The sequence below is a fragment of the Etheostoma cragini genome, chromosome 14, assembly GCF_013103735.1.
Source record: "Etheostoma cragini isolate CJK2018 chromosome 14, CSU_Ecrag_1.0, whole genome shotgun sequence".
NCBI classification, from domain to species: domain Eukaryota; kingdom Metazoa; phylum Chordata; class Actinopteri; order Perciformes; family Percidae; genus Etheostoma; species Etheostoma cragini.
In genome coordinates, this window is record NC_048420.1 from 8,018,485 (window position 1) to 8,041,397 (window position 22,913).

At 40.1% G+C, this 22,913-nt stretch overlaps 3 protein-coding genes and 1 long non-coding RNA gene across 6 annotated transcripts; 3 read left to right on the forward strand and 1 right to left on the reverse strand.

The window, feature by feature from the left end:
* Positions 1 to 703: 703 nt before the first annotated feature.
* On the reverse strand, positions 704 to 6,492 carry LOC117956587 (tissue alpha-L-fucosidase-like). The gene is made up of 8 exons (XM_034891711.1): positions 5,939 to 6,492; positions 5,674 to 5,808; positions 4,484 to 4,621; positions 4,227 to 4,332; positions 3,917 to 4,117; positions 3,298 to 3,488; positions 1,410 to 1,509; positions 704 to 1,177 (listed from the first exon to the last, which is right to left on the reverse strand). Exons 1-8 carry the CDS (start codon positions 6,277 to 6,279, stop codon positions 1,043 to 1,045), a joined length of 1,347 nt encoding a protein of 448 aa, XP_034747602.1. The 5' UTR covers positions 6,280 to 6,492; the 3' UTR covers positions 704 to 1,042.
* An 824-nt stretch (positions 6,493 to 7,316) lies between these two features.
* thap7 (THAP domain containing 7) lies at positions 7,317 to 12,771 on the forward strand. 3 transcript variants are annotated; one of them, XM_034891705.1, is made up of 5 exons: positions 7,317 to 7,410; positions 8,788 to 8,867; positions 9,818 to 9,955; positions 10,093 to 10,203; positions 10,800 to 12,771. In XM_034891705.1, exons 2-5 carry the CDS (start codon positions 8,788 to 8,790, stop codon positions 12,145 to 12,147), a joined length of 1,677 nt encoding a protein of 558 aa, XP_034747596.1. In that variant the 5' UTR covers positions 7,317 to 7,410; the 3' UTR covers positions 12,148 to 12,771. The 3 variants fall into 3 exon arrangements, with proteins under 3 accessions (XP_034747596.1, XP_034747593.1, XP_034747595.1); XM_034891702.1 differs by having other exon boundaries at positions 7,318 to 7,398; XM_034891704.1 differs by having other exon boundaries at positions 7,346 to 7,506.
* Positions 12,772 to 14,823: 2,052 nt separating this feature from the next.
* On the forward strand, positions 14,824 to 21,295 carry s100v2 (S100 calcium binding protein V2). Its single transcript, XM_034891733.1, has 3 exons — positions 14,824 to 15,064; positions 19,085 to 19,216; positions 20,759 to 21,295. Exons 1-3 carry the CDS (start codon positions 15,056 to 15,058, stop codon positions 20,924 to 20,926), a joined length of 309 nt encoding a protein of 102 aa, XP_034747624.1. The 5' UTR covers positions 14,824 to 15,055; the 3' UTR covers positions 20,927 to 21,295.
* A 17-nt stretch (positions 21,296 to 21,312) lies between these two features.
* On the forward strand, positions 21,313 to 22,630 carry LOC117956601. Its single transcript, XR_004659318.1, has 2 exons — positions 21,313 to 21,475; positions 21,518 to 22,630. It is a non-coding gene; the product is annotated as an uncharacterized LOC117956601 (long non-coding RNA).
* The last annotated feature ends 283 nt before the right edge of the window (positions 22,631 to 22,913 follow it).

Here is a 22,913-nt window from a genome sequence, read left to right on the forward strand (position 1 = left end):
TGATTGGCTGCTTAGAAATTAAGTGTTAACGAGCAGTTGGACAGGTGTACCTAATAAAGTGGCCGGTGAGTGTAGCTTGCTGCTACTGAATATAAAGTGTCCCCCTGAGATTTAAGTAGCATTAGCCTCAGGTTAAAAGTAGCAGGTTACAACCAAAGGTCAGGAGATAGTCAGATCTAAAAGTGGGAGAGGTGAATGACTGATGCAATCCTCAGGCAGTTAAAAGGAGTTGTTGAAAATAAAAGTGCCGCAAAGAACATCCAAACAGTCATCCAGAAGTACCCATGTCATCTCATTCCCAATCGTGACAATACTACCTAGTACAAAAAGCACTCAAGGTCCAAATATCTTATCTGAGAGACTACAGAAACTCAGCTTTAAAAAAAAAAAAAAAAAAAAAAAAAAAAGAGGTAATTGTGTCAGAGCACAACCTAGAGGCAGGGAACAAGTTCCTGAAGGGATGAGACCTGAAGGATGCTCAAAGCGCCATTAGACACATAAAGAGTAAGACAACTTTGTTTTTTTACCTTGCTTCAAGGCATTTCAATGTTTTTAAAGCCTTACAGTCTAAGGGCACTACAGGAAAATGTTAATAAAATGGACCATGACCAACAGCATTTTAATATATATTTTTTTATTCAGCCACTTTAAAAAGCCCACAGTACTAAAATATAAAAATAGTGTTCATTTTCAAACAGGAATCAAAGAGCTGAGAAGCTGCCAGGAAAGCATCACATGCTGAACAGAATATTCCTCTTCTCATTTATACCCATTCATTTGAATAAAAAAAATAAAAAAAGCATTTACACATGTAAGACACAGTGACTCATTAAATCTCTACACCCCAGAATATGTAGGAATCATTAAAAAGACGAGTTCCATTCTCTCAATTTTGTTACAATACTTATCCATTACACATGTGCTGTCCCTATAACCAAAGTACATTCATTTCCCCTCATCCTACAAACATAATGACAACCTGAGATGAACACATTCTCAATGTTCAACCTTGTTGAGGGGGAACCCTTCTGGGGTTTAAGGCTCACTTTATGCCATCCAGCCGGAGTGTCCAGGCCTGGCCCGGGGAATAGGGCAGCTCAGGCAGAAGGACAGTTAGACCAGCATTGGGGTAGACTGGGGACCAGGGTAAGGGATGTGGATTCCCCAACAAGGTCACCTGGACAAGGGACCAAAATCAATGATTTAGTTGTTTTTTCTTCTTACATTTCATGTATGAGGAATTTCTGTACATTTCTGATGGTTGCAAACATCGATGCTGTGGACAGTGAGTGACAATAAAAGCCTATACATGTTTCTGTATTTAAGGTTACAGGTCACATCTTTCTGTCAAGGCTTTACTGAGTTGTAATAATCTGTAAAACAACAGACAACATTGTTAGTCCCGTTACCTTAGTGCTTGCTGATGTTATGGGTCCCAATAGTTGCAATGTCAGCTTGGGGGGTTTGGTTGTCATGATGGCATAGACAGCAGTCCCTTTAGATGTATACCTAGAAAAAGTGGAGACGATAATTGCATCAATGATCTCAATTTCAGAGCATCCAGGAGCTGAGTGGTTAAAAAGCATAACACATAACTGCGACATCCTTTCTTGTTATCTCCTCTCTTTACCTGCATGTATCTGTATCTCTACTACCATTATAAAAAGGTAGAATACCCTCAAACCTTCTTCTTTTTTTTAAATCAATTATACCTCTTTCACACCAACTACCAGGTGTGGACTAGGGTTGCCTGATCAGCACCAAGCCAGTCTACGTGGGACTAGTCTCGCCTCCCCCAAAGGGTCTGGCTACTCCACATAGCATTCGGGGATGGGAGGACGACATGCTCTCTGGTTTAATGACATGTCTTTAAACCTTTCAGAATCTTCACCAGCTGCGCTAAACTATGCACAGAGCCGCTGCAAACTAGCCGTGCGAGAGAAAACTCAGACTGGAGATGTCTGGAAACGGAAATCACATGCATCTGGGGGAAGTCCCTGCAGCACCGGAGCAATCCCAACAGTGGAACGCGAAGGATAAAGACAAACATGGGTATGACCCTCGTCATGACAAAAGATTACGTGGGTCAACGCGGGCCAATGTATAACAATTATCTTAAGTGCTGGAAATGGGCGGGGCTTTCATGTCAAATTCGGTGAACAGGACAGCTAACATCACATACTCAGTTCCCCGGGCACGCTGTATTCCCTTACTGTTTCAAACCTTTCCCAGTTTAGGGGGGGTGCACAGACCTACCGGTCAAAACCAACAGGAAAAAACATCGTAATGTACCCTCAGCATTTAGTTTAGTTATTAAACTGTATGTAAAAAGAGTGGGAATGCTAAATCACCTGTTTCACATAATGTTATTCTAAGGTACTGTCTATGTGCTGGATTTTTCCTTAGGTAAAATAATCGGGATTATTATTTTTTCAATAATCAAGCAGCCCTAACTCGAGCATCGATTTTGGACTATTTTAAGATGATTTAAAACACATAAAAAAGTAAAGTTGGGTTTTGCTGTTGGCTCCACGGCTCATTTATATATTTTTTAATTCATTATTTATTTTTTTATTTTTTTAATAGAGCAAGTCACACTACCCAGCAGCTGCGCTTAACTGCAGGCTGCAGCCGGGTGTCAGACGGCGGTGCAAAGAGAAATAAACAAAACTTATTTTCATACCGTTTACGCTCTAAGGCTGTTTTTCCAGCCAGTGTTGCCTGTAAAACTCCACCGCCGCTCTGCAAAAAGCAGACAAGGCCCCCACTGTCAGCTCTCTGATTGGAAATGAATTGAACCGCTTCGCTCTGCTGCTGTTAAAGCTGCCTGTGAACGTCCCTGTTAAATCCACTCTATGTTGAATACTCAGCATAAAACACAGTGAGACATAGTTGATGATGTTGTTTTTTCAAAGTGTGCAGCATAGGCGACGACGTGTGACGACTGCCCCACTGTCATTTCCAGCCAATCACGTTATCACCCGGCTGTAAGCAACCCAGGTTGTGCGCAATTCATATTGAAATTGACCTTTCACACACACACACGGTCGACCTGGGTATAACCCTGATTGAGCCATCAGTGTGAAAGGGCTATTAGTGATTGGACCACTTAAACGTAATCTATGCAAATGTTATTCTGCACTTGAGAGCATTGCAAATTATACTTAAAACTGAGTCTATAAACACTATTTTCAGTCCACTTCTGTCCTCTAAACAACGTCCAGTTATTTTCATTAGAAATAACTGGAACTACAAGACTTCACAGACTTGGGATTCAGCTCTCCCTCTGCTTCTTACCAGACTGGTACAGTGGTGTTCTCGTACTGGACCCTCCAGGGTTTAGAAGCGTAGATGGCCTCCCCGTTGATCTTGAGCCAGGCTCCAACACCCCGGAGTCTCTCCTCAAACACTGCGGGTATCATCCCATCAGATGTGGGACCCACATTCAGAAGGTAGTTACCTCCCAGAGCCACAGTGCGAACCAGATCCTGTTACAAAAGCAGGACGACAACCAGTCAGTCACAGGAAAGTGACACCTCCCCGATCCATTTTATTCTTGTACGCATTGAAAAATCAAATGACTGAAACATCATGTGCCTCATTTTGGAGCAGTATTCTCTTAAAAATGACAGCAAAAATCAATTGTGGATCAGCAAATTGAAGGATTTAAAAAGCAACACTTCCCTCATTAAATTAGATTGATTGATTCCTGTGGGAATGTTGCCTTCTATGACAGATTTATGTTAGCAATTAACACAGCCATGAGTCACAATTAACAGAACTGTGTTCATTACAGACGTACACAAAAGCAGAAACAATCTGTATTCTACATGCATGAGAGCCATGTTCAAAAGCGGAACCCGTCTAGCTATCATCACAGATTTGGTAATCAAATTATACCTCCACATGTCCTCACCTCAATGATAGTGGGCAAGTTCATCAGTTCACTAATCTTCATGTTTCTACGGTAACCCCAGGAAAACGTGTCCACAGAAGTGCACTTCTCCCATTTATGCTTGGGGAGCTGGCCTGGAGTGTATTTGTCTTCACAGTTATAGTAGCCACCATGTTTACAGGCACAGCCACTTCCCCATCTGTCATTGGTCACAATGGTATCCTACATGGAAGACAAGGAAGGGTACACACTGAAACAATAGTTGTGTCTATATGCACCATTTCTGCACAGTTACCAGCATTGCTTCCATGTTATAAAAAAAAATACTTACTTTGACAGGGCTGTCATTGTAGAGCCATGCCAGGAATTGGGTGGAGTTCCAGTAGGTGTCAGGCGCTTCCCAGTCCCCATCAGACCAGATCACCTCAGGTCTGTACCTGCAAAACAAAAGGAAGGCAAAGGTTTAAACACAATGCCATAAAGTTGTATAGACATGTGATTGTGGCTCATACAAGCAAACGTCAATACAACCAATATAAACACGCTTGTATTGCAATCACTTAACGGCGTAATTTAAGTGTTACTGACCTTACAACCATGTTATAAAGCTCTGGGAGAAGTTTGTTCAACACAAACTCTTGTGTTTTGAATCCATTCTTCTTGTCAAGCAGGTAGAGAGGGTGGAACCACTCATACAAAGAGTTGTAGAGTCCATAGTGCAATGACCTAAATGAGGAATTCAAAAACGTTAGGCTCTGTCAATGACTACGATCAGAATCCATAAGAAAAATTAAAACTATATAATCAAGTAGAGGCGGGCCGATATTATCGGACAATATAAGGCATTTCACGATCTATCGGTATCAGCATCTATAATTCATCAGATTCATTCATAACGACAGATAAATGATTCTGATAAATGAATATTGGAAAAAATAAAATATAAACAGACGGCCAACCATGTTATGAGTGTTTGAGTTGAATAGGTTGTCCACCAGAGGACGCTCTACAACCCTGGTGTCCCTGTTGGCGACAAGGAAGGTTCTCAAAGGACTTTAAGTTTCATATTTTAAGTTTGTATTTTTATACATTTTATTTATCAGAACTAAATATATATATACACACACACACACACACACACACACACACACACACACACATATATATATATATACACATCTATATATATATATATATATATATGTTCCTCTGTTCTGTTGTGACAATAAAACAAATTATCATATTATTTCAGTGAGAACTCAAATACAAATAACTAACGTTGGGGAAATCGGTTATGTTTTGTTACGTGTTTCTGTTTTTTTATTTTTATATATATATATATCGGAATATTGGATATGTAAATAACCAAACATGTGTATCAGCTTTAAAAATCCTTTCTCGTCGGACTCTAATCTCAGTGACAGGAGAAATGCAAAAGCTACAAACTTCAGCATACAATATTTAGGTTATTTAAATCGTATTTTAAGTGTTGGGCATTTCTCTTGATATCTAGAGTAGGATGCACCAATCCAACTTTGTTTATGGTCTCGAATTATATTTGACCCAAGCAACTGTTAGTGTGTGAAGTGTGACTAGAGACTTGGGAACCCCCCTTTAGACCTGACTGTAATCTAACATCATGTCTTGTAAAGTCAGGTTGGTAATAAATCACACACACTACTGAAAAACAGACCAAAGTGGAGGAAAACAGCAGTTAAATGTCCTAAACAGGACATGTTGTGCCACACTCTTGTCATTCATGACATTTGATGACCCACCTGTTGCGCACTGCCTCCCCCAGGTCTCCCACTAGGTCCCTGTGAGGACCAGTATTAACTGAATTCCAGTTCCAGGAGTTTGGAGACTCCCAGTTAGTAAATCCTTCATGGTGTTTGGCAGTCAGGACGACATATCTGCAATGAGGGCAACGTTAACATTCCGTACATGTGGTACTGTAGTCGGTAAAAGAGCAGATGTTCGATACCGGAAGTTGTAAGATGCCCTTACATTTAGGTTAATGTTAGGTTAAAGAAATACACTCACTTTGCACCTGAAGCCTTGAAAATGTCCGCCCAGTCCTCCGGGTTGAAGAACTGAGCTTGAAACTGGGGAGCAAACTCCGGGTAGCTGAATCCAGGCGGGTAGTTCTTGGACATGTAGCTCACACACTTCTGGTCCGGAGGCTGTTGGCCCTGCCAGTGCCACCAAAACCACTCGCTACCGAACCCGGGGACAGAAAACACCCCCCAGTGCACAAAAATCCCCACCTTGGCCTCGTCGTACCATGGAGGCAGGGGTCTGGCGTCCAAACTCGTCCAGTCCGCAGTGTAGCGAGCCGCCGTTTGACAAACTAACGCAGCGACGAGGACAGACACAGCTAGCATGGTTACAAGTTAGCCTAACGTTACCTCTCTCCTCTTGACTGTGCACACAGCTTGCTACAAGAAAGAAACTAGCTAAGTCAGACAGTTTAGCGCCGATATGTTTTGACAGACTGGTTTTACTTTTTTGTGACCATAGACTTATTTTTACAGTCTGTATGGTCATGACTCTATGCAGGTGTCATAAAGCCATATACTGTTAAGGTAGCAATTTCCCATCATATGACTGTAGCTAATCACATGCATTATCACATGACGGTACCGTCTGTTTTTTTTTAATTACAACTTTATTTAACTGCATGGGAACTTATTCATATGTATAAACGATACAGTGGTAGACGTCCTTAATTAATGTATTTAAACTATCCAACAATGTTCTGGATAGACGGTGATATCAGAAATCACTAACTTACAGTTGGCAATCACTCTGTCGATATTAGTTAAAGAAAAGCGCTCAGTGAGCAACGTTCCCCTTTTCCTTGCAATGAATAGGACGTTATCTTTCTAAGGTATCCAGTTCTTTTCTAACGGTATCATACCGGGTCATTCTCGTTGCTGCACACAGGGTCCGTGGAGGTCTCCAGCGTTTTTTTTTGCAGGATGTGTACACAGCGTCCAGCCCCGGCCAGGACGAACGCGGAGTCCAGCCGATGAGGCCTGTGGCTGTAACCCAGACGCTCAAGGTTCGCCGGGTAGTCCTAAGTGAGATGGGCTTCTCCGGCCCGCTGCTGTTGTGCTGACCCCCGTAGCATTGTCTACGTCATACAGTTTATTACATACAGAGCCTGTTCACCCCCTATTACATTAAGAATAAGAAGCCAATTAAGACTGGAATTGTGTTTGATAGATTTCTCATATTCCCATATACATTTGACTTAATTTGTACTAAACTTTTCTGTTTTACTTATATATACATATATACACATATACACACATATATCTATATGTATATATACATAATATACAGTTTATGATTATAACTAGTGTTCCTGTAAGTATGCTGCATGGTTTAAATAAAGTTTTAGTCAGAAAAAGGGGAGGAGGAGGAAAAGGAGGAAGAAGGTGGAAGAGGAAGGGGAAGGGATCAGCCATCTTCGTGAGGTCGAAATCCGGAGCGCAGGGGTAATATATTTGGTATTTATGAATCATTTATTTCAGCGTTACTGAACTCTGACAGAAAGTCGTAGCCGCAAACTGGAACTTGCCTCATATCCACGACGTTTGAAACAGGTTAGCTTTTCACTAGCTAGCACCTGGCTAGCTTGTTACATGGTCCAAAATAAGCGTGGCAAAGTTATGTTGCTAGCAGCATGAAAACGATGTGACAGCCACTGCATGATAGTAAGGTTACTAATGGTTCCCTGTTTCATACACGAAAAAAAAAGAAAGGCTCTGGGATTCAAATCCAGCTGGAAGCAAAGCAGCGCTTTACAAATAGCCTACAGCGTTTTATCCATTAATCTTACGTTACAAGCGAATTACTAACGTGACGTTTGTTTTCTTTCTGAGCCGCTTGGCGGCAACGTAACATGCCAACGGTTCCCCCCACCCCTAAACCGATAACATCAAATAGTTTTTATAATTGTATTTTAATTGACAAAGTGCAGTATACAAAGAGTCAGGTAAGCAATACTAATACTTGAACAACAAGTGTATCGTATGAAGATAAAAAATATATGTAGTCTAAAACCGTTTTGTAGTGACGCTATGACGTTAGATGGAATCTACCCAGTGGAACATTCTAGATAAAAATGATAATGATAATATAGGAAATATGGGTTTTTTGGTAGTATATTTACATGTGAACACGGATTTTTTTTTATAATAATAATTGAATTAATAATATACTTGACTAAAACAACAGTCTCTGATTTCATAAATGAATTGTGGGCCTACAAGCATTGATTAATTTAGACTAGTACATGGCAGGCTCCACCATAGATGCTTATGGTGCTCTAATGTCAGGACATTAAATTCATGCAATAAAATGTTTTATTTAAAATAAATATCTATTTTCTTAAACTAATTAGGCCCTTGTTCATGTTACAAGCGTAAAAGTGTAGTCTTTTCCTGGTTTTAAAGGCTAAATTACAGTAAAGTGATGTATCTTTTTCTTAACTTTTCTTAACTTAACAGACTGTTGTAACTGTTCTAATATAAACATTAGACAATTACATCACTTTACTGTAATAAAAAATATTACAGTAAGAAAAAATATTTTCACAATGAGATTTTTGATAAGTAATCATAAATAAGTAAATAAATAAATAAGTAATGTAAATTTCTAATGACTAAGTGGGTAATTTTCTCTATATTGCCCAGCCCTAGGTGACATTACACATTATGTTTCTAGTATTGTAGTCTGAACAGGATGTTTTCTGTTTGAGGTTTTTGTTCAGACTGAATTCTTTGCATGCTTGGATTAACTACAAGTGTTAGATAAGGGCCAAACATTTCAAAATAAATAACTGAATACTTTTTTTTGTTTTCTCTTCACTGTTCCACTTTTAGATGCCAAGACATTGCTCAGCAGGTGGCTGCAAATCTCGGGACAACCGTGAGACTCGTAATGCTGGGATTACCTTTCACAAGTGAGTTCTTTATGCAGTTTTATTAGATAATAGTCTTCAGGGGTGGCATGGGAGCCCCTAAAGGCTGTGATCACGGGCCGCATTATACAACACACTTCATTTCGTAAGGAGTTGTGCTAAAGCACTGTTAGAATTATTTGAGTAAAATCAAACATGCTGAAACCAAGATTTAGCGAAGATTGTTGCAGGATGGCCTGAGAAACTTGACTCCGTCCAAATACCAATACAATAATATTCTATCTCAGAGTTTCGGTGTTTCCCACAGGTTACGAATTTACCTGTGGTGGTGGGTGGCGCAGGATGTGACTGGTCGACGCAGGATAGCTGGGGGGATCTATACAGCATAGTATCGCAATATTTTCAGTGGCAATTCTGTATTGATACACAGACGCCAAGTATGGATCTTTTATTATAAATGTGTTGGTCAGTCTGTCTGCTTTACAATCCCATTTTGCAGTAATAAACTTGAAGTAATATGAAAAAACTGAGATCTTTCTTAGATTAAACAGATGTTGACAAAGTTTCCTTTTGGAAACATCCTTTGAAAGTTGGAAAAAAAAAATTATAAATGGCAAAATATCGCAGAATATTGCAATATGTTTAAAATACCAATAATATTATGTCGTGGCATAAGTATCGGGAGGTGTCTGGTGATTCCCACCCTTAATGAGGGCTGGGTTCAGTACTACCTAGTCAAACGAAGGTTTATGAACTATTTCTTTGAAAACGATGACTACAAAACATTACTAGATAATTTAGAAAGAAAGAACTACTTACATGTTAAACAAATGAGCCAAAAATATGATACAGATGAAAATATTGTGACATTATGTGCCATCTGACACAATTTCAGGGTACTTCTTAGGGCTGCACTGTGAGAAAAATAGGAAAAACATCATTGAAGAGACAAAATTCTAAAATGTTGTATAATTTGTCATTGTGATGGCTAGATTACCTAAAGGAGCTACTCGGAGGAACCTTTGGATCACCAACTCCCACCGTGCAGACTGCTGGGACCCTCAGACTGACTTTGTCTACTTCTGCTCAAAACACTTCACCCCGGAGAGCTTTGAACTGACTGGATGCAGGTACGTAGACTCAAACAGGACATTAAGAGATTACCGATATCAACGTTTTGTCATTGACCATTGGTGCAGAATATGAGTACTGCTGATGGTGTCGCATGGATAGCAGCCTAAAATGTCTTTGACCTTTGTCTTCACAGTGGGATCAGAAGACTAAAGGAAGATGCATTTCCCACCGTATTTGATTCCTCTTCGACAATCAAATGCAAAAGAGCCGGAACGTCACAGACACAAGAAGACATTGCTGTCAGGTACACAGAATTGAAAGAGTAACATTTTGTCTCACATTTCTAAAGCTAAATGTATGTGCACAGGCATAGTGATTAGGGTGTCACGGTGTATGCTATAGTAAGGGGAGTTCAATTCAATTTTATTTACAGTATCAATTAATAACAAGAATGATCTTTTATTAATGGTGGTGGGATGTAACTAAGTACATTAATCCTACTCATGTACGGTACAATTTTTAAGGCACTTGAATTGTATATTATTTTTGCCGATAATATAGGCCCACCGATTTATTGGTCGGGCTCTAATATCAAGTACACAGTATTAGGCTTGGGCCATTGTAAATATTTAATAATATTTATATTTTATTAATTTACTTGAAGGTGTCATATTGACAAATGCCAGTTTAACAGTTAGCATAAAAATCAAACTGGTTTAGCCTCGTCCACCAGACTGGAAAGGTAATCAACCCAACTTTACACAGTACTGTATGGCGTTAGCTAAGAATTGAATGCGCAGAGTTTTGTCTTTTTATTTGTCACCCACCTGTATGTCCTGCCATGTAAATGAAAGACTAATTGAACAAACAGCATTTGTCATGTTATCTTTTTTCCTGTAGAAAGAGTCCCCGCTTAGAGGACCAGGACACGGACCGGGGTGAAACGTCAGAAGAACCCACAGTCCAGAGGTCAGTGGTAACAGCTGAGGAGACAAATGAAAACATATCTGCATCTTCTCAAGAGCCTTCAGGGGTGGAGCAGCCCTTGCAGCAACAATGTAGTCCGTCACCAGCACCAGTGTCTCGTCCCCTCTCCCCATCACATTACATGAGGCGTTTGCCCCCTCCTCCGGGCTTCTACCTGCCGAAAGAACACAGCTATGCCCAGCTCTGCCCGCTGCTGTGGAGGAGACGTTACGACCAGGCTATTGACTACTTGGAGAAGGCCCTACGACAATTGCATGCGGCCAGGCGGAGGGAGAACCGCTTGCGGAGCACTGTCTTGAGGCTACGTGATAAAAGGCTAAAGCACACTCTACTAGATGGTTGTAAAAACAGGGAGAGCTGGACATCAGCGGGGGAGAGGAGACAAGGCCAAGGAGGTTCTAACCGGGATGAGAGTGGGACTGATGCTAAATCTGAGGATACAGGTTTGTTTGAGGACAGATGTGTGGATCATATTGAGTTGGGGGAACATTTTCTTCCAGACACCAACAGCTGGTCTGAGGAGGAGAAGGGATTCTGCTTTTACTGTGGAAAAGGGCCGGTGCCGGTTGGTGGTCAGGTAGCACGCAAAGTTTCAACAACTGGGAAAGAGGTCCAGCCCACAACATATGATGATCCTCTGACGGATCAGAGAAGCATTAAAACCAGTATGTGTGGCACAGCTAAAAATGCCAAAGACATTCAAATCAGGTTGGAAAGACCACCTGGGAAAAGTCCAAAGTCCCAAGTACTGCTCCACACTCAAAATCTTCACCAGGTGCTCCCTGTTGGAGTGTCGCTGTCTGATGTTCACGAGGAGAGTTTGCAGTTTTTAGGCTCTCAGAAGAAGCTGCTGCTCTCTGATCTCTCTGTTTGTGAAGAGGAAACTGAGGCTATGGGTCAGGAGCATCACCTAGACCTGCAGCAGCAGCTGTTTTGGATACGGGACAGTGATGAGCGACAGGTCATTCTGGTACCTGTCCTTGCTGAAGATGGACTACAAAGTTATCTCAAGATGGAGGAAGTCTCTGATGACGCACAAACCCTACTTGTGTCAGAACTGGATCTTAAAGGAGACCTGGAGCACATGACAGAGAACAGTGAAGTTCTGTCCAGAGATGGAAAAGCATTTGATGATGACCACAGTGACCAGCATTCTATTATCAACTCTACTCTGGTGGAAATAGGAGAAAATGTGAGGGAGAAACTTAAAGAACATCTGGAAGGATTTCACCTCCAGCTGAGCACCGAGTTTATAAACTGACTGGATATTCTGAATGAGTCATTTTGTGTAATTTGTCCCAGTCTTAGTTGGATATGCTGTGTGGTGTTTAGAAACGCCACCTAAGAATCAGCTCAGCCGTCAGACATGGTGGTGTTGTAAAGCAACACATCTTTGAAGATGCTTTAGAGATACATGAAGTACTTAATCACTTCAGAAAGGGGCAAATCAATGGATCCATGACTGCTTTTAAATGCTGAGCCAAACTAACAGAGAATGTATTCTACTACCAAGTATTGTCAGTATTAAAGCATGATACATCTTCTTATAGCTCCATTGTTGTTCAAAAATGATTTAAAACACATTGTGTCACATTTTTGCATACACAGTGAAACTAGAGATTTGTAAAGATGTGCTTATCAGTAGGAGCCAATGGGGTTGGAGTTGGAGACACACAGAGTAAAAGTTACTACTAACACATTGTTGGTTTTGGACTTGACACTTTTATTTTTTATAGTTCATTTTATTTTTTTATATTTTTCTCCATGTCATTATAATAACAAAAACAAAGATGCAATTGTTAAAAGAGTAACATGAATAATTTATAACTGAAATGGCAAACATGAAGGTAAATCTCAGAAATAAAGGGATAAATAATACAATGTCTTACTTGTCAGTTATTTTTCAGTTTCCCTCAAATTTTTTTAATTCCCACTGTGTTCTCAGAATGGTGCACGTGCACTGGAGGAAACTACTAGAACTGTTGGGTCCTTGTAAATTATGGAGTGGGGTCTAGACCTCCTCTATCTGTAAAGTGTCTCGAGATAACTCCTGTTATGAATTGATACTATAAATAAAATGGAAATGAATTGAATTAAAATCCGAAGTTAACTACAAATCTTACAACTTTTCTAACCAAACGTCACATTTAGATTACAGGGTAACGGAGAAAAAGGCCATTTTGACAATCACTACATTACTGTAACGTTAGCTAGCTATGTATTTCACTCGTCGACTCCACGTATTTCTACTTATTTCGTAATGTTTTTTATTGGTTACTAACATCTAACGGCGGCTACCGTTAGCTGTTAGCGGACAAAAAGATAATGTCAATAAAATGTGCTGTAATTATACATGATGGCCAACCGCTAGTAACATACGTTATTTTGTGATGGTTTAGATAGATAGATAGATAGATATTTATTGATCCCCCCAAAAAATGGGAAATTACAGTGTTACAGCAGCACACAAAATATACATACATACAATATACATGAAATAATAATTATAATAACAAAATATAAGAATAAAATATAAGAATGTAAGACAAATATTTAAGTATATACAAGATGGGAAAAACAAAATGTGCAACTGTTTAAATATAAGTATGCTAAAAAATGTAAATGAACCAATCGTTCCGGTTGCCCTTATTGCAATATTGTGTTGTCTCAGAGTCTCATCTAGCACCCAGGGATGAAGTGTTGTGTTGTACTTCTCCGCCTGTTTCCAGATTTTTTTTCCCACCCTCGGTTTTTGGTCATCTGGTTTCTTCGTTGTTGCCTGCTGTTTTGGTGGATACCTTTTGTTTTGGGGCATTTTGTTAATGAAAGAATCAAGCTCAGTACCTCGTCGGTCATCTCTGCATTTCCAACAATAGCGTTCTTTTCACTGTTAGTCTCGTTTGCTGTTACAGTTCATTTACGATCATCAGATGAAAAATGACACACTTACAAAGACAAGAAAAGTTACATAATGTACATTAATGAGACGTATCTCATCCTATAGGACCTCGGCCATTGTTGTGAATATTTTGTATTTCAGAGACCTGAGTTTGTTCCCAATTTTTTCTTTGGGATGATGATTTAGGGAGCACTATTTAATATGACAGGAACTTCATGGATGATCATGTTTATGCAAAGCATCTGTGAGCAGCTCAGTGCAGTAAGACAGCGGGAAAAGGAAAGATTAATGGACTCATACTGAGACAATAAAAATACTGTGGCTTGTCTGTGTGGGTGTGGCATCAACCCTTCCTAGTCCGACACTCCTGGAGGTAAAGGGGGGGGGGGGGGGGGGGGGGGGGGGGGGGGGGGGGGGGGGGGGGGTATCTGACCATGTCAGTGATATATTCTGACAAACCCTTACTCTGAAGACATCAGTTTCTCTCTATTAGTATCTCAGCTCTCTATTTAGTTCATGGTTACGATCTGCTGACGTTTGTTCTCTCGTTGGCTAGATTCCTGTGGTTAAGTTGAACCATAACCATTCCCCTAACTTGTCCACCCACACCGACCCGGGAATGTGGTCGTGCCCGTTTCACTCGACATCTCTATCTCTATCTCTCATTGTTTTTGTAATCTAAAAACTTTACCAACATAACTCCAAGATATGTCTCACAGCCTGACTCTCGTGTAAAGTGTGCATATAAAGCTGGTTAATTAAAAGTAGGCAAGGTAGTGGCAGTGAAGAGGTTAACACTGAGACAGTCTGGAAGAAAAGTAGAATACCAACCAGCCTCAACTTGCATGCAGTTATTGCGCAAAACAAAAGCGTCCAACTTTTCCTAAAGCTTTCCAGATGTGGAATGAGTTGTCTGTTGAATGTGGGCTGCACTCCTCAGTGGAATATATGTATCACATCATTTATTATACAGTATTATACTTTAACAAGTTGTTCAAACCGCTGAACGCATGCACATACCATCATATAATGTAGCCTACATGAGTGAAGGTGGATATGAGGTGGCGCCTTGGCTTACTGCTTCTTCCTGGCTTTTCTCTCATGTTGAGGGAGGATCCAGGACCGTTGCCAGCTGCTGACTGTCTGTCTGTCTGTCTGTCTGTCTCTGTCTTTCTGTCTGTATATTAACTCCACTGACACACGGCAGGGCGCAGTGAGACACCCAGGACCAGAACAGCCAAGTAAAGGGACCAAATTACTCACAGTCGACATGTCTCAGGTAAGAAATCATACTCAAGCCGTTTTAGCAACTTTTTGAACTTTACGCTTCGTTTTCTAATTGTTTGCGGCTGACTTGGATGGCTTTACGTGGAATCCGTTTGGGAACTGTGAGACGTCGCCAGCTCAACGCCAGGCGGAGGGAAAAAAGTCACCGAGGAGTAATTTACATTTCCAGATTGAGTTGTACTTAAAACAGACAGCCATTGTGCGTCCCAGCCGCAGCGTAATAGATAGTTTCAGGGATATGTGCTGTTATAGCTGCCCCTCCCTGAGAGGAAGACCGCTGTAGAACACTAACAGTTCATCCATGAGTCTATTTCCAGTGAACATTATGGAGAGCATGTGTGTACCTCTGATATTTTTAACACTAAGTTCTAATATCAGAGCCACAGGTGGAGTGCATTCACCTGCCTGTGTTGAAAGTAGGCCTACAACATGAAAACACACATATGTCACACACCCAGTGGCATCCTGTCACTGAAGATACATGATACAAGCAGAAAGTATGTTCCACTGCAGCCAGTGGTCAGGAGAATGTTGTAGAAAGTGCTCCCTGTTTTATTATAAAGCCCTAACTTCCAGGGAGAAATGTAGGGATTTGGGTGTGGTGAATGGTCATGGGTGTGCTAAAAACACTTCCACACTGTCTTCATTTGTTCCCATTGAAACTAAATCACTAAATGCTTCCACACTGTTGAACTCTCCTTAACTATTTTATGCTGTTAAACAGAAGCCTCCTCCATGTATTTTAACAAGTGATTGGCTCATTTAGGAACATAATCTTGATGTAACACTTGAGTGAATATTTAGAGGGGTTATTAGTAGTTAACACTAGTCTACAGGCAGGACACAGGTGGAGGAGTTTGGTGAAGTGGGCTTGCAGCAGCTTGTGTACTTCAGTCACAAAGGGTGTGGTTTGGACAAAGCTGTTGGCCCGCATGCGCTGGATAACTGTAGCAAGACAACCATTTTTAATGGTGTTCTAAACCACATTGACATCAACAAAGTGAAATGGCTGTGTGTAATGTGCAAAATGTTGCTCACAGTGGTGAACTGCGTTTCTACACCGTCTTTTATCCTTTTGGCTCATAGTCTTTGTTTTAGAGCACATTTAACCCTCATGTTGTACTTGGGTGAAATTTGACCCCTTTTCAGTTAATTTAAAACGTCACAATGAATAGGCCGTTGAAATGGGTGCTGAAAAAGTCAACTTTAAAAAATATTATAATACTTTGGGAAAAACATCACAACATTAAAAAAGTAACACAAATGGCGGAAAGAATGGTCAAACAAGTTACCAAAACGTTTTTTTTTTTTGTCATGGTTGATGGGAAGACAACACAAGGGTTAAAGCTTTTCTTTTTAGAGAAACAGCTCTATAAAGACAGTGGATACTACCTGCCCAGCAGCACACAGCCTGGGTTACACACTAGCTGGGGATCATTGGGAGCAATGAACAGCTAAAGAGACAGACATCTTTCTCAGGAGCAAAGGGATTGACTATTGCACCTACATTCCAAAAATGGACACAAACAGAAAGACTCCTAATGGAGGATAATGTTGCTCTGTAAAGGCTGGATAGGTAAAAAACTGTTTGCCAACAAGTTCATCTTAATAACTTCAATTTCTGATAATATGGTGTGTTTACAGGTTGGGGCGTTGCCACCAAGTGACCAAAATATAAATTAATAATTCCTCACGAATTGTACTGCTAAATGTTGGCTTAGCATCAGTGAAATAATTACAAAAATGGAGTGAAAAAATCTACTAGGCCTAAATGAACCCTTCGGTTAGGGGCGTCACTATTTCAATTTTAAAATGAAAATCAGTTTAAATGAGTTCTTGACTTTTAACTATGAAAATCAGAAGCAGGTTCGGAGAATCCCTTAGTAGCGCTGGGCAATATATCGGTGTTAAATCGATATTGCAATATGAAAATACATTATCTTAGATTTTGGATATACCGTAATATCGTGATATGGTAAGTGTTGTCTTTACCTGGTTTTAAAGGCTGCATTACAGTAAAGGGATGTCATTGTCTGAACTTACCAGACTGTTACCTAAGACACAAAGTCACTGAATCATTTCTGGAGAAAATGTATCAAAAATCTCATTGTCACATAAGATTGTCTTAAAGCACCAAAAGTCAACCATACAATATTGTTGCAATATCAACATTAAGGTATTTGGTCTGGAATATTGTGATATTTGATTTTCTCTACATTGCCCAACCCTATCCCTAGTAGTTTTTTCTCTCTCTCCACCTCCTTACATCCAAACAAAAAAACAAGAAAAGACACACCATAGCTCGTGGCTGGTAGCACACAGCCAAAGACAAAGGGTAATGTTAGCTTACCAGTGGCCGCGGAGTCAAGCTCCAGGCCTCCAGGTTAGAGTTGGAGATGACAGAGATACCATAAAACTGGAAAATCCTCTTGCTCCCCTGGAGTTGACAGTGTGGCAACACTTTGACTTTTCCTGTAAGTGAATTATTGAACAAACAATGAATCTGACAGGACTCTATTCTGCCTTCAAGCACTTTACAACTGTTTCTGTTTTACCTGTGGGGAATTCATGACCTTATTCAAAGGGATATGGCTTTGAAGTGAAGCTGTAGTCCGTTTAGCATGTACAGCCCGTCTGTAAGAGCCGAGGAGGAGGAGCTAACTGAGATCACAGAAGGTGCTCCATTCTAACTGAATCCCCGGCTTGCTTTAAAACAGGTTGAAATCTACTTACCTGTTTGTATTGTAACTTTGTAAAAAACTGTTAAAAGATACAATGGTTGGATGGGAATGCCTCTTGGCTAACCCATTAAATAGCTAGCAAATGGAGGTACTAGATCAAACTGATACAACATTATGTAAAGGTCCAGAGTTACCTGAACGCAGTGGATTGACTTGTAATGTCGTCCACAATAAATGTATACACTCAGGGAAAGGAAGAGGTACCATGGCCAAGTGTAAACAGAATGAGAAAATTAATATTAGGAAGTAAGACATATTTTTGTTCCCACTCTTGTGGGAACAGGTGGCCAAAAATTAAATGCAGGTTTAAGGTGGAAAGCAGTTGTGAACACAACATTGACACCTTCATCTCCACTATCCGTCTCTACCAACTCCTGAGGGAAATATCTGTCCACTATGTTCACCAGCTACTCTGTGTCTGTCTGCTGCTGAGCAGTTTGTGTGCAGTAGCTTTATATTGTTTTTAAAAAAAATCTAAAACAGCTTCCTGCTGAAAACAACACCATGAGAGCGGCGAGAGGGAACCAGAACAGTAAAGTTTCTAGTGGTGGGGGAAACAATCATTAGCATCGTGATATTTCCCGTGGTAATACTGTATTGATACCCAGGCGCCAAGTATTGATCTTTTGTTATATATGTGTTGGTCAGTTTGTCTCGACAATCCCATTTTGTAGTAATAAAACTGAAGTGTTATAAACAAACAGAGAAATGTATCTTTTTAGATAAAACAGATGTTAACAAAGTTTCCTTTTGGGGACATCATTTGAAAGTTGGAAAAAAGGTTCTAAATTGCAGAATATCGCAGAATATCGCAAAAGGTTTTAAAATCACAATAATATCGTATCGTGGCATAAGTATCGTGATGTATCGTACCGGGTGGTGTCTGGTGATTCCCACCCCTAAAAGTTCCAACTGGACAGATAAACAATGAGTGAAAAGCTCTATAATTCTCTTTAGCTTCATCACTACACCTTTACATCTTCACATTGGTTTCACAAATAATCATTTCATACAAAGTCATAAGACAATATATTACTTGTTTAACCACCTTTAGTTGCCTAAACTTAACCAAGCAGAACAGAATGCTAATATAGGCAGTTTAGGAAGGCATTGATAAATGATATTCTTGTCCTTAGGTTGGAACCTTTCACATTCACATTTGTTTGTTAGTCATGCAAAGGCAGAGCTTTGGTTCAAAGGCAATGCCCCAAAGCTTACATGGCATTAGATCTAGGTATGACCATCCTTCTTCTTTTGTTCTTCCTCCCCAGTATTCCGACCTGGAGAATGCCATCAACACGCTGGTCACCCAGTTTCACTCTGCTTCAGCTTCCAATAGTCCAACGCTGAAAACCGATGAATTCAAAGGTCTTTTGTCCTCCCAGATGCCTAACCTGGTCAAGGTAAAACGTCTGTCAGTGTCTATGTGCTTCACCCTCAGCCGGGCCTGCTGTTGACAGCAGTTGGGTGTGGCAGCACGGCTCAGCTTACTCATTCACAAAGACAGTCAGAAACATGCTCAGCAGCAGAGTCACACAGACCTCGTGTACACACCAGCGGACACACGCACATAAAGCTTGTCGGCCTTGTGACACACTAGGCTGACTGCAAAAAACTACTGACGTTGTTTCTTAGCCAGAAAGTTGTACTTAAACACACCGCAAAGACAATAACCGAAGGCCAACTAGCAGTTCAGCGCGAGAGGAAATAACTCTCGCCCAGAAAGACTTTTCCCATAGATTAACATGGCAAAAGAATCCGCTGTAAGTCAGGGGATACATTTTTCACAACCCTGTGTGAAATGACTCGTGTCACTATCAGAATTTGATCTATTCCGTCCAACAACATTTGAAAAGTCTAGAAGAACTAAATGATTAAATAACTCATTAAAGTCTCCCTGTGTTGGGGACCAGCCTGCTCTAATGAGCTCAGTAGCGGATGGCTGGTTAATTAGCTAGCTAGCTAGCTATTCCCCCCCCCCATGCTTAAATGCTACACTGGTTACAGAAAATGAGAACAATGTTGTAATTACTTATGTAGTGGCTAACTAGCTAGCTAGCTAGCTTGCTGGGGGATCAGTTTTTCAGTCTAGCACCAACCACCTTGCAGAAAAAGAGGTTTACGGCCTTTAAGTTAAGTTTTATTGGATAGGAAATGATATAATTAGTTCATTTTGTGGAATCTTTAGGCATGGAGGCACCGTTCGTTGCAAACACTCATCACACGCTAGTTTTGATGTGCAATGAGGGATTAAAATAATAATTATAATTCTGGTCACAAGCCCAGTTTTGTAGCCTTAATGTCACCGCTACCGTTTAGAATTGGTCACAGTTCAAGGAATTGTGGACCCAAATGTAGAGGACAGGCAGGCAGGAGAAGTCTGGGTAGGACGAAGGGGGTCCTGAGAGGGCCGGTCAAAAAACGAGGAAAAAAGATGAACAGGAACCGAGGAAATAAACAGAGAACAGGCAGGGAAACACACAGCACACTGACGCAGGTATGATCTGACATAGGACAAGACTAAATACAGAGTGTAACGAGGAAACAAGGGGCAGGTGACACAAGGGCTGGGAAACAGGTGGAAAACATCAGGCAATCACAAGGGTGGGAAAACACAGGAAGTAAACCTGGACAAATCAGCACAGAAAACCTGATTATCACAATAAAACAGGAATTAGAACATAATACAAAATAAGACCAAAAGACATAGAACCAAATACAGAACAGAATAGTACAGAAAAAGCAAAATACAGAACAGAATTTGACATTTCATAATGACATAAATTCCGTATGTTGGGTTATTTAGTTTGATTCTGATTTTATTTTTTGACTTAACATATTTAAATGCAAAAATCGAAAATTTCAATGAAGTTACTACATTCACTTTGACAGTGAACCTGCATGTTATTTCTAACTGTTTCACTTTCCTTGTGATGACAAAACAGGTCGGCACAGACCAGGGAATGAATGAGATCCTGAGGAAGATGGGTGTAGCTGATGGCGAAGGCATCTCTTTCAAGAATTTCTGGAACTTAATCCAGTCAGTAGCCACCTCACAGCACAGCCTCCTCAGCAGCCAGATGGGCTCCTCATGCAAATGCATCCTCATGTGAAGAGCCAGTTCTCAGCCCAACACAGCTCTGAGTTTAACTAAAAAGAGTAAATACGCACACCACTGTCCTAATCAGGTGTCGGACAGAATACAAAGTTACAAAGTCTGCACACAGCAAGCTGTTTCCACCATTTCTGACTAAAACATGACAGCTTAAAAAATTATGTGATCTCTTTTCCAAATAACCCTTCTGCCAGTTTACTGCCCAGCATCCTTTGCAGCAGTTAAAGTTCAAATTCAGTCTAGTTTGCATTTAAATTCTCATAATTCTTTGTCCAAGTCTACAAATTGCTCTATCTCTAAGCTACAATTTGAACTAATTTACTCTAAAATAATCTATTCATCTTCGTACTTAGTACCAGACAACATCTATTTGGAGCCACTTAGTGATCTTTTTTTAATTTCAACATGTGCTACTGCACATGTTAATTTTGACTTAGGTTCCTATTAATGTATATGATAATAGATTTCGGCATTAGTGACAGAAAGTTGTCTGTCCCTCTCTGTTATATTAGCATCTCAACATTTCCCCCCCAGGTCAAACTATAGAGTGATTTATGTAAGGTGTGAAACATCGCCTGTGTCCCAGAAGGAGTGCAGTTAACAAAAACACAGCATCAGCATCAAACTGACCACATGCATCAGCACACTTGAAACGCACTTGCTTGCATGACACATCATCCATATAAACGTACCGGTCTGCTTCAAAAGAAGTGCTTGTTGGACCGTCTAAGAATATCCAAAAAACCCTCTGTCGTCATCCTCATCGTCCTTTAATCAAGGCAAGCTTTGGAGTGGGGAGGTTCGGAACACCTTCCAACACTTCTGCCTTCAGACGTTGTACAAACAAATACGTTGAGGCATGTTGAACCCTTCAGACACTATTACACTATACAGGCCTTAACACGCATTTTTGATTTAACTGGTGCAAAAGGTGCTGGGCATTATCAGTCATAGTCATTGACATTTCCCTTGTTCGCTCCAGTTTTTTCCCCATGTATAGTAGTTACCCATGGTGAATTAAAAAGGCTTGTGTTTACTACACGTATAATAAAAGAATGAATGGCCCTCTTTTGTGGTATTTACAGCTTCATGGAAACTTTTTCTAAAAGCTCAAAGCGGAGTGTTGAGAATGCCGTACTCCATCAAATGTAAGCATGGCCTTAGAATGGAGAAGATATAACATCACTGAACATTTTACAAAAGAGAACAAGAACCAGCTCTTATCTTCCTCTCACTAGTAAGCCACATAAATGTATATAGTTTCTATACAGTGGAATGGTGTAGTCAACTTTGCATGTCAAAAATGTACCGCTTTAAGCACATCAGTATGAGAGCGTTTACCATCAAACCAAGTTACAGTAATTCTTAGGAGAAATTAGTTTTCCCTTCAAAAGATTTGCAATTTGTTTCTTCCTTTGCAAAGAACAAACTAACTGTGTTAGCAATGAGTTTACCGGTCATCATCACAAAAGTCTACTTTGGATTATTTCTAAATGTCAGTATGTTTGAATTTGTGATCATGTGGTGGAACACCTCTTATTGTGTGCCTTATAGTCCCTTTATAAGTTTATACCAGTAATGCGTTACCCTCTGTGATTCTGCTTTTTCTTTGTATTTATATTTTGGAATTCTCTGTATTCTGACCTATGTGACACCGTAAGAAAAATGACATAATAAACATACAAAGAAATCAACAGTACTGCAATTTGTTATTGTTTAATCATTTATTGATTCAATAAGCAATAAAAGCATCTCAAACTTTTTGACCCTTGTGTTGTCCTCCCGGGTCAAAGATTTGACATTTTTCATTCTCGTTTTTACACCACCTTACTACCACTAACTAGTTTTACACTACCTTTTGGAATTCATGGTCAATAACCCTAATTTATTTAGAATTATACCTAAAATTTGAGTTAAAAAAGCAGAAATTATTATTATTTTGACCAATTGTTAAGATCAGATGAACGTACAGATGAGTTTTGTCA